This window comes from Cucumis sativus, chromosome 4, assembly GCF_000004075.3.
Source record: "Cucumis sativus cultivar 9930 chromosome 4, Cucumber_9930_V3, whole genome shotgun sequence".
Taxonomy (NCBI): domain Eukaryota; kingdom Viridiplantae; phylum Streptophyta; class Magnoliopsida; order Cucurbitales; family Cucurbitaceae; genus Cucumis; species Cucumis sativus.
This window is the reverse complement of record NC_026658.2, coordinates 4,503,405-4,514,924: the sequence shown is the minus strand read 5'-3', so window position 1 is coordinate 4,514,924 and position 11,520 is coordinate 4,503,405. Positions and strand designations below refer to the sequence as shown.

At 34.3% G+C, this 11,520-nt stretch overlaps 1 protein-coding gene across 1 annotated transcript; it reads right to left on the bottom strand.

Annotated features, from left to right (window-relative positions):
* Positions 1-4,230: 4,230 nt before the first annotated feature.
* Positions 4,231-11,138, bottom strand: LOC101214425 (probable inactive ATP-dependent zinc metalloprotease FTSHI 1, chloroplastic). Its single transcript, XM_011654919.2, has 15 exons — positions 10,270-11,138; positions 10,112-10,196; positions 9,221-9,655; positions 8,961-9,014; positions 8,804-8,869; positions 8,018-8,113; positions 7,806-7,934; positions 7,353-7,405; positions 6,837-7,032; positions 6,358-6,472; positions 6,013-6,287; positions 5,421-5,504; positions 5,205-5,317; positions 4,873-5,122; positions 4,231-4,772 (listed from the first exon to the last, which is right to left on the bottom strand). The coding sequence occupies exons 1-15, from the start codon at positions 10,992-10,994 to the stop codon at positions 4,560-4,562; spliced, it is 2,889 nt and encodes a 962-aa protein (XP_011653221.1). The 5' UTR covers positions 10,995-11,138; the 3' UTR covers positions 4,231-4,559.
* Positions 11,139-11,520: the final 382 nt, after the last annotated feature.

Here is an 11,520-nt window from a genome sequence, read left to right as displayed (position 1 = left end):
AAATTGATATGTTTATCAAAGAGATATCACTTATAAAAAAACATCATTCCAATGATACTGCTTATAGTTGCTATTAGTGATATCCTTATAATACAATCGTTGATAGATAATGTTAGTGATATCATTTTCCGTTGATAGCAATATAGAAAAATTACTTATAGTAGCTATTAGAAATATCAATTGATAGCAACATCGCTAATAGACGATATTAGTGATAGCAACTAATATCATATTTCTTAAATTGGAAGTCATCACAATAGCACTTATCATCTATAGTAGCTAATTATAACAATTCATATCATATTTCTCATTTAAAGTTATTCTTCCTTTCATTTATCACTAATAGTCGTTATTAATTATATCAACTGATAACATATTTCTCAAATTAAATGTTTTTAGTGATAACATCTATAAGGTTCAACGTAACAACTGACCAACCAAGATGTGACGACGTATGCATTGGAGCATAAGGTGTATGGGTCGATGTTCCTGACCCTACAAGCAGCAAGTGCATGTGAACACATGATTTCATAGTAATCGAACTTCCTGCACATGCAAGTTCTTTCATGTAAATTGATGCAAACGTTTAGATGACATTCTATAATCTCCAACTTGTGTTGGTAAATAGATCACACTATATGCCCTCTGGACTTAAATTAGCTAGCTTAATCAGAGATTTCCCATGGTCAGACAATAATGAATCTCGTTGTGACGCTATTTTTCTACGTTCAGAGAACCATTCTTAGTGCACACCAGGTGGTTCAAGAAAGTGGTGATAGGTAGTGTATGTGTATCCTTTAAAACTGTGTTGATGCACTCCACGATATAAGTAGTCATCTAATCATAACTCATACCCACCTTGGTATACACGGGCTCACCTTGACAACCCTACTTTGGTCAGATGCCTTTGAACTCCCTTGTATGAAGCCAACTTGTTATAGTAATATTGAAACACTGACTCACGACATGCTTTGGCGTCTAACATAAAATTAACAAATGTTATCCTTGTTGAATTTTGTCATAAAGTTCAAACTCAAATGATGGATATACACAGTGGGTGGAAATTATCTAGAAAGACTAACGCTGTGGGTTTGGCAATACTCTTGTAGCGGTCAGATACAAACACTACTTCATTGATAACATTGATATTTATTTGTAATCTTCTCATGAATCACGTCCATGACTCATCATTTTCCTTATCACTCAACCCAAAAGTCATCGGATATACTTGCTTATTAGAGTCAATGGACATCGCTACGAGCATGATACCCTTATACTTCCCCTTGCAATGTGTAGCGTCAACCCTGATGACCGGCCTAATGCAATTTAAAAGACCTCTAACAAATACCTCAACTGCCATTTACATGTACTTGAAATGATCATCGGGTTCTGTCTCCAAATTGTAGTGAGTACCAGGATTACAAATCTTCTACGCTTTTCCATACCGAACTAACGAAGTGTAAGATTCTTTAGGGGAATCTCTGACCATGGACAATGCATCTCTTTTAGCCCTCCACGGACTCACATAAGTAATGTCTACCTCGTATTCCTTCAAAAAACTTGAATTATTTCTCTCAGCCTATGACTACGACTAACATCTTGGTATACTTCGACTCAATTAATTCAGAAATTATCCAACTCTTGGCTTGCTTGTAATCTTGGTTTCGTAAAATCTTTTGACGTGTGTGAGTACTAGCACACTTAGAAACTTTCAACATATCAAAATCTTTCATTTTAATGGCTCTTAGTTTTTTTAAAAAAATAAAAAAACAGGATTGATGCATCTTACCACATATAACTTCTTATTTGATTTATGAACACGACCCTGAGAGTTCTTCTCAATGGAAAATACATACAGTTTCTTCACTAAGTCTTTCTTACTTAAAAACAAATAACCAACCTAGATATTTTTTAAGGTATGACTCAATTGAGACGACAATAGTGCAATCCATCAATCTTTCAATACACTTTCGCTTCTTAACATTAATTGATTGTTTGTCGTCACTATCCACTAACACATCGACTGATCATCCCGAGTTGGGTTTCTATCACCCACATGTCCTCTTTCTTCACTTGATTCTACACTAAACGGACATTCAACATTTGTTGCAATCGATATATGATCGTTTATCAGTTGCATATGATTTTCAGAATGAGGACTAACATCTGTCTCAGATTCCTCAAACGTCTCAACATCCATGTCAACATCTCATAATCGTCCCATGACTCTATATATGTACCATACTAACCAATCCATATGTATCATCTCGTAGCTCTAAAGGACACATGTTAGTAGTCCATGAACTCAAATCTCGGACCTCATTCAAGACACTATTGTACTCTAGGATTAACTAAACGTTGGACTCATGTGACAATAATTTAATTTTTTTGGACCATTGGAATAGTAAATGACTTTGAAGTACTTCTACATTGACATGATGATATTAATACCTTCGAAACCAAAATCGCTATTTAAGATACATCATTACCGGTTAAAAAATATTTGAAGATCTTTTTGGTTACTAATAATAAAACAGATATAAAAGGTTTCACGTTATACAAGCAGCTCATAATCAACTCATACTTAGCCAAATTTATCCCACTAATTCTATAAATTTCTCCTAAAAACTCCTTCAATTTTATACCAATGTTGACATTCAACCCTTTCATTTGACCTCCAACATATTCTTTATCAATCTCTTTTCATTTTTCACCTAAACAAACAAATACATTAGGCATGTTGCAAATATGTAAAGAAAAAGTAAAATTATAACAAAAATCTCGAGGTGAAATCATTAAAACTCGACCGAGATTTACAATTCTATACCAATCTCGTGTCAAATATAAAACAACTCGATTGAGATCTTTAAATAAGAATCGAGATAACGTACGAAAATACCTAAAAGAAACAATTGCTAGCCTAATCAGTATGCAAATGACAATAAAAATGTAATTTACAAACAACGGTAAGCTATATTCACCTTTCTTTCTTTTTTTTTTTTTTTATGGCTTCGAAAGATATGAAATGTAGGAGGAAGGAAATGAGAGAGTTCAAACAATTATAAAAAAATTCTTGAGAGTTGGTGGTGAAATTTCTTGAGCAAGCCCTTTCATTTTTTTAAAAATAATGATAATATTTTCGGTTATGAAGAAATTTGTCCCAACTGAAAAATTAATCCCGGGATGCATTTTACTATGTTTATAAAAACTCGAAACAAATCTTTAGCACATAAAATTACATTATATCTTGGGGTCAATTATGGGCAAGAATGCTTGAGAAAAACAAAAATGTAACTTTTTTAAAAGTACGTTACTTTTAAAATACAAAATCTAAACTGTGTCGTTTTTATCATTTTTCCAAAAGTATAGCACAACGATAGAATATTTGAAAAAATAGCAAAATTTTTAAAATATCAAATCCGCCATTTAACGATTCGCGATGATAGAAACTATCATTGATAGCTGATATCAGTCATAGCAACTGATAGCATATTTTTCAATTTGAAAGTCATTAGCCATCAATCTTATTCACAACTTTCAATTTTGAGAAATAAAAAAGAAACCTTTTAAAATTGAACATAAACTTTTTAGTCTTTTATCAATTTTTGAACTCACATATATAATTATCTTATCTGTATATTCTATTAATTTTTTTACTTAAGTATCATTTATATAATTTGCACTTATTAATTTCATTAATTAGTGAGAATAATTAAGATATTATATGCTAATTATGTTAGTTCTTGAGGGGTGAGAAAAGCATGTACTATGTACACACTTACATTTATAGCTCTTAGACATAGCTTTTTCCTCTCTTTTTTTCTTTTCCCTGAAAATTATCCTTCTTTTTACTACTTTCACTTTTTTCCAAAAATAAAAGTTCTGTAATTTGTTTGTTAATGTTTTTGATTGTATTCATTTTATTACAATTCTAAAAATTTAGTTCTAAAATCTTATGTAGATTTGATCTTGTTTTTAATATTTAAACATTAATATCTTTTAGACAAAATTTCAACTTAGAACTTCATTAGACATAAATTTCAATTTATCACAAAATTTCATAAACTTGAAAACACAAAGTTAGTACTAAACTTATAATTTAACCCAAAATAATAATAACTCTATGTTCTAAGTCAAACCATCCTTTCTTTATTCATAATTGATAAACATTTCATAGAATGAGACATTATATCTTAAAAAAAAACATCAAATGAAATAAATTTGATATTGAATTTGAACCAAGAAGTTGAAATTTTATTAATACAAAGATCTTGATGAGAAACTACCGAACATATAAGATAAAGAAAATATTAAATATAGTATATAAAGTTCAAAAGTTCTACCTACAGAGTATGTAATATTGACTTCATAATTGTAAATTCAACCTATGAGAATTTATTATAAAAAATGTGAATTTTGAGAAAATAATATGGCAATACTTGCCATCTCAATTTAGCTGCTACCATCTTGAAGCCTAAAAAACTGATGATGCTATGCAAAGAGAGGTCATGGTGCCCCATAATCAGTTGCTAATTTCACATACAGGTTTTGCATCCTTCTCAAGCTTCGATGATCGCAGACTGAGGAATGGCACCGTACTCAAAATCACGTTCTTGTTCTCGTTCCTGTTCATTTTCTCGTTTTCGTTTTACAAATGGGAGGCTCCCAGGGTTTTCCTCTTGCAAAACAACGCTGATAGGTGTTTGTTGAGGGTAATTGTCTAGAATGAAGTCGATTTCTTCTCCACTTATTTCCTCCTGGGTGATGAGAACCTGCCATTCCGTTCCAGAAAAAGGTTCAAGGTTGAAGACGAATTGTATAAAACAGAAGACTCGAACCTTGACTGCTTTTAGACATGATTGGTTTATTTACCTTCACGGCTTTAAGCAATGCTGCGTGGTGCCTCTGGAGCATAGCCAATGTCCTATCATACATGTCACGTATGAGTGCTTCAGTTCTCCGAGCAACTTCGTCGTCTAAATTAAAATTCAGCGGGGGTTCGGTTAGATTGTAGTCGTTGTAAAGGGAGCCTTCGAAATCCAATCTTGGACCAATGAAATTCGCTTCCCGCCTCCATGGTGGCGGTTCCCCATGTATTACCATGGGATTTTCCAAATTCCAACTACAGAGGAGAAGCAACCATCCATGTAAAGCGAAGAATATAAAATCAGTTAAAAAATCAAGGTCTGTTAACTGTAACTGACATTGTTATGATTTTACGAGCAAGCCAAGAGGCATCAGCAAGATAGCTAACAGATGCCTTTGATGTGTCCCGACCGTATATGACCTCCTCCGCTGCCCTGGCTCCAAGGAAAACCTACAGAAAGATAAACGTTCGTCTTAAAAGTTTCAGATGATCAAAAAGAGGCGCACACAAAGGAACAATCTAAAGTGGCATGTTAGGTTCCATGTTAGCAAACCTGAAGACGATGAAGTAATTGTGGTCGTCGCTCAAACATGTATGATTCATCATCGAGTCGGCGGAACACAACTTGTGACAATGTCTGCAGAAAATATTTCTCTTCAATAAGAAACCAATTTCAGTTACAATCTAAGGCCGGACCACTAAGCCAATAGAAAAGAGAGTTGGAGAAAGATATCCACCCACAAGTCAAAAAGTGTTTACAGCAAAGTACTTCATTGGCATTTGATCACAAAAGATCAACTACAAACATACCCCACTTCTTCTAATAACCTCCAAGAACTCACATTCAAATACTCAAACTAAGAAAGTAAGGATCCTCATAAAAACCCAACTGACTCACAAAATTTCAGATTTACAGCTGATGCTAAATCCTTCAATTCAAATGAATGTGAAAACCACCGTAAGCATGTGAAAAGATATAAACCAAACTTCTCAACGGTATGAGTTAGACAACCAGTTTAGTTTTCTAGAAAAAAGTGAAAAAAAGATTGGTTTTTTTCCTATTTAAGCCTAACATGGCAGTTTGACATCTATGAAGCTAAAGAAATTTTATCACAACAAATAAATAAGGAAGCATTTGAACGGACCCAACCACGAGGGATGATTGAAATGCGATCGCAGCATTCAACTTTTGCACTCTCAAATCTCCTAAGCAAATGTGAAGTTATAGCAACACCCATTTCTGTGGTAGCTCTCCGGCATTGTCCCTGATGACCTAGCTTTACGCCAATCCGTCTTGGTCCCACAGTGAGCCTGTCAACTGCATCGTCCATGTCTGACTGGAAAATAGATTCATGCCCTTTCCTCACAGCAACAAGAGCAGCTTCCTGGACAAGTTGAGCCAACTTTGCTCCCGACCAACCTGGTTATTTGATATGTCAATTCAAGAAACAAAGTTACAGATCGATATAAAAAGCAAAAAAAGAACAAACCAGGTAAATTTCGTGAATAGATGCTTAGATCAACAGAGTGTGACATCTTCACTTTGCTTGCATGAATTTTCAAGATATCGAGTCTTCCTTTTGCACCCGGGGGACAAATTTTTATCTACACAGAATGGCCCAAGAAGGTACTTAGCAGTATAGACAAACAAGCAGAATCATACAAGTATGCTCACATGCTGTATACCTTTTATGTTTTATATATTATATGCATAAACACAACACATAATATTAGCAGGAAATTTTTGTTTATTTGCCAGGGAAAACATATTTAAAAAGATTAGCAGGTCATCCATCATCATGAATAATCTTTAATTTGAATGCATATGTATTCAAATTCTTAAATGATGCCATGCATTCAGAAACACTTGATTTCAAGAATATTTGAAAAGCACATTTGATATCTTTCTGTATTCATTTTCCCCAGGCAGAAAAACAAGCCATTACATTCATGAAGCAAAAAATTGAACCTTTCGATCAAAACGACCCGGTCGAAGAAGCGCAGGATCTAACAGATCTCTTCTATTCGTGGCAGCTAAAAATATAACACCCTTTCCAGTATCAAATCCATCAAGCTCTGTAAGAAGTTGGTTCAATGTGGTTTCCCTCTCTTGAGTAGAGGCATTGTAGAGATTATCTGTAGATTCCTTGAAAATTCCCTGACGCCTGAGACATGATAGTATTTATAAGAATGAATATAGATGAAAATAGTTATTCTGGTCTTTTGGTTGTTGCTTAAAAGAAAAGACATGAAAATAAATTAACAGAATAAATGGAATCTAATATCCAATAATATGGGATGTTGAGACCCCACTAACTTTTAGAGAGATTTCAACCAAGTTATAAAGTTCTCAACATGGGGGCGTGAACCCCAAGCCCAAATGATAGACACTGGCCATTGCACAAGATAACATGTCATATAGTGTGATATATTAAATGTAATCTATTAACTAAAATAAAACAAAGAAGTTCAATGTCCTGAATACCTAGTTGCCAAGGCATCAATTTCATCAATGAAGATAACTGAAGGTTTGTTTACCTGCATATAGACAACATAGATAACCGACTTTAGAAACAACAGACAAGTGACACTCTGCACTTAAACTACGTACATAGTTATTTGAAACAGCTACGCTGAGTCAATTTTTCATTTTCAAACTACTACTGAGAAAACCCCAACTTTCACCAAAACCTGGACAAAGATTAGCCAATGAGGCAAACCATCTAAGCTTAAAAACAAAAACCTTACATGAGGTCCTACAAGCTTATCAGTTAAGGAGTTCCCAAATGATAATGAATGACCTAAGAAAAAGATATACTATTGGAAGAGTTAAAGTTGCTTTTAATCATGGCTTGAACACATATAACTTATTGAATATAAGAAGATACTTCAAACTGTTACTAAAAAAGTGCCAAGGTGCTGAGAACTGAAGTATCACCTTCGCTCTCTTAAATAGATCTCTAATACGAGCAGAACCAACACCAACTAGAACTTCAACAAACTCGGATCCAGCCATTTGGTAAAATGGAACACCAGCTTCACCAGCTATGGCCTTGGCCACCAACGTCTGAAATATGTGGCTGGAGTTAAATTTGTGTAAATGAATATTACAGCTCAAATATTTCCAGATCTAGAGGGAGTGAAACTAACCTTACCACAGCCAGGAGGTCCTTCCAAAAGAACTCCATGAGGAGGCTTTATGCCTATTGTGTCAAACAATTCAGGATTCTTCAAGTATCTCACCAACTAAACAGGATAGTAATAAAAGGGTAAATCCACCACTTGATTAAAACTTACAGCTTTCAAGCAACAATAAATATATCAACGTACATCATTGAAATAGTAAATTGAGATGAGAAGCCTATTGACCAGATACAAAATCACTGCCAACGACAAGATAAATGACATAAAAGTGAAATCTTATTCCCAGGGAATTCACATGAATAAGGTGTAAAAATCGGATTGCAAGTCTTCAATACTAAAGGAATGAATATAGTTTTTTCAACAACTGAAACCTTTTATTGTAACTTGTATATTTTTTGTTATTTTGCACAGCTCCTCTTCCATATGTCCTAATAAAAGTTTAAATTTCCATTTCTGTTAAGAAAAATGTAGTTGTCAGTATCAGGACATCTGACTTATGAGTTTCAACTCCTCCAATCATTCCCATCTTTTCCCATTTCCCCTGCATCTTCATCTATATAAAATTAACATAATAACAAAGAGCTTGAGCGCACACATTTCTAGCAAGGAAAGAAAACTTTACATGCTGGTTCAAATTTCATCATAAATATTATGATATACGTTGAAATGTGTCCTCTCTTCGTAAGACAAAATTATGAAAGATCCCATTGTTTATTTTGAGCATAGAGCGATAGAAATGAAATTAATAAAGCAAAGGAAGGATGGGTGAGGCCTCAACTGATGGCTAAGTACCTCTTGGAGTTCCTCTACAGCTTCGTCAATTCCTGCTACATCACTGAACTTGACTCCAGTTGAACCCTGAAAATTTTCATTCGAGAGCAACAGGATGGTGCTTAGGATATATATCTTTTACTCTAAGAGGCTATAAGAACTTGAAATGAGTACTAACATCAACACGAGCTTCTGCTTTGGAGCGTGAAAAATCAATCCCTTGCCAAAGATCCTACATGATAAAGAAAGCAAGGAAAAGATAATAGTTCATACACTTTCCATCAAAATGAGAAATTCTTTCTTTGTCATTGATCTTTGGACACGGTGGCATAGAAGTAAGAAAGATGTCAATATTATTTTTACCTCCAACACTTGAAAAAGATGTAAATGCACAGAAAGCAATAACACAGGTGGAAAAATGAATAGAAAAGGACATACCCACTTGCGGAAATTCTTGGGCCTTCTTGAAAGTGTAAAGCGAAGAAGAAGAACCATGATTAAAACAATGGTTGAAATTGGTACAATAAGCTCAAGACTGTCAGAGATACCACAGTAAATGAAAACCTCTTGAAGCTTGGAAAACCCCCCTCCATATTCAAAAAAATCACCAACGTTATCCCAAACCCTCTCACAAATGCCAAAGATCAGACCAAGAGAAAGCTTAAGAAATGGTCTGATTATTGGCCATACAACATTTACCACAGTAAAAAAGACAAAACCGGTAAAAGAAAATACAGCAGAAGCTAGGAACCCTCCAATAAGAAACGCTGCAGCAGCTATCATAATAGTCGCTACTCCAAGCTCTACCATCATTCTGCTAGATATCTGACTTGCTACGGGATGAGGGTAATTGGGCAATTTTCCCACCCAAGACTGTATCATAAGAATCAAGATATCAAGGAAGATAAACATAAGATCTTCTAGCCTCTTTTCATAAACATCAAATCTTCTAGCCTCTTTTCATATTCCTTTTGTGAAATAGAAAATCATTTTTATGTGAAGAAGAGATTCCAATATGATGAAATACCCTATACAAAAACTAGGATACACATTCCAATTGAAACACACAATCCCAAGCTAGGTTCAACTCTGATTTTAAAAAATACATGTATATTCTTTTGTATAAGAGAAAAAACCCCACTATCGGATTTGGATGAATGAAGATAACCGTACAACCTATAGAACATATCGTGTTCAAGTAAGATCGTAGGTGAAATGGAAATTCCTGATAAAAGTGAAAAAAATTTCAGAGCAAAGAGATTCTGCAACCTTACAAATCTTAACTCGACCTGTCAAAACTAAAACTAGTTTGAGAAATTGATTGCCTACCGAGGTATGCGACTCAATTTGGTATTGCGGACCTGTATACTGCTCCAATACTGTTTGGATTTCAGTCTCATCAAGCCTTAACGCCCTGGTAAAAGCATATTTATTAGAACAAATAGAGAAAGAATCAAGAAGAAAGGATGTAAGCTAGTCAAGTTTACCATCTAGTTCTTTGCAAGCTCTTTTCACCTGGAATTTCCTTTAAATCGACAATAAAATCTCTGAACATGCTGCCATAAAAGGTAGCTCTACTCTCCTTTGAAGTTAACAATTTGACTTTGTCGTTCTCCAAAGCTTTCACAAAATCCTCAAAGCTCATTTTCGGCAACGCCTCAAGACTTCTATCAAATTCTTCTCCCTCCGATAACTCTGAACGGAAAACCTGCTCAGGCACATAAAGCTTCCCTTTATACTCTCTCAAGATGTCTTTCAAATACACATCCTCACTCTTATTTCCACCCTCATTACGACCCTCAATGCCCTCCTCCTTCGATTTCTTTCTCGAATTCAACCACTTGACCACAAAATCAAACACACCCACCTCCAATTTTCTACTCAAATACTCTTTCTCTTTCAAAGTATACAATTTATCGCCAATTAAATACCTGGGTTCCAATTGGCTGGGATTTTCCTTCAAAACCCTGGTTACAAAATCATGTTGGGCAGCTTTATCGCCACCGGAGGACTGTGACGGTGAATCAGAAGATTTTGAAACTGCCAAACAGAAAGCAAACCTGTTTGGGTGAAGAAACAAAAATGGCGTTCTGGGATTCCGAGTGAAATTGAAACGCTGAGTTTGTAGATGGTTCAGACGAGGAGTGAGTGGGTTGAAGGAGGATTGTGGAAGGAAGACCCTTGGAGATAACAGTGAATCAATGGAGGCCATTTGTGAAGAACAAGAAAGAGGAATCAAATATCATAGATTTTTAAAGTGAAGACCACGAGAGAACTCAATAGAGCTATGGAAATCACCTTCATTTCTCTTCTGCTTGAAAAGTGGAAACCCGAGATAGGAAGAGGTTGAAGGAGACGGGGTTTATGTAAAACCAAATTTTATCCTTTTTTTTTTAAATAAAAAAATAATTACAAACTTTAATTTCTAAATTGTGAATTTATTTCAAATAAAATGAAAAAATTATCCAAAACTATTTATAAATATAACTAAATTTCATAACGAATATCATATCTTCTAAAAATTTTATTATATTTACAAACAACAAAAATTTAGAAAATTATTAGTAAAACTAGTTTCTAAGATTAGAAATCAATCTGATTTGATTATATACTTCTTATTATATAATAGAAAAAAATGTATATAGCGACATTACTACCTATTGTGCATACATCTTCATTTTCAAATTTTAAGTCTTTCGATCATTTCAATTATTCAAAATTAACCCAACAATCTGAAG

Excerpts from the sequence above, each read along its gene's own strand:
- LOC101214425 (XM_011654919.2), bottom strand. The coding sequence starts at position 10,994 with ATGGCCTCCATTGATTCACTGTTATCTCCAAGGGTCTTCCTTCCACAA. Across the intron at positions 9,015-9,220 it reads CCAAGAATTTCCGCAAGTGG|GATCTTTGGCAAGGGATTGA; the intron begins GTATGTCCTTTT and ends TTTATCATGTAG. Across the intron at positions 4,773-4,872 it reads CATTGCTTAAAGCCGTGAAG|GTTCTCATCACCCAGGAGGA; the intron begins GTAAATAAACCA and ends ACGGAATGGCAG.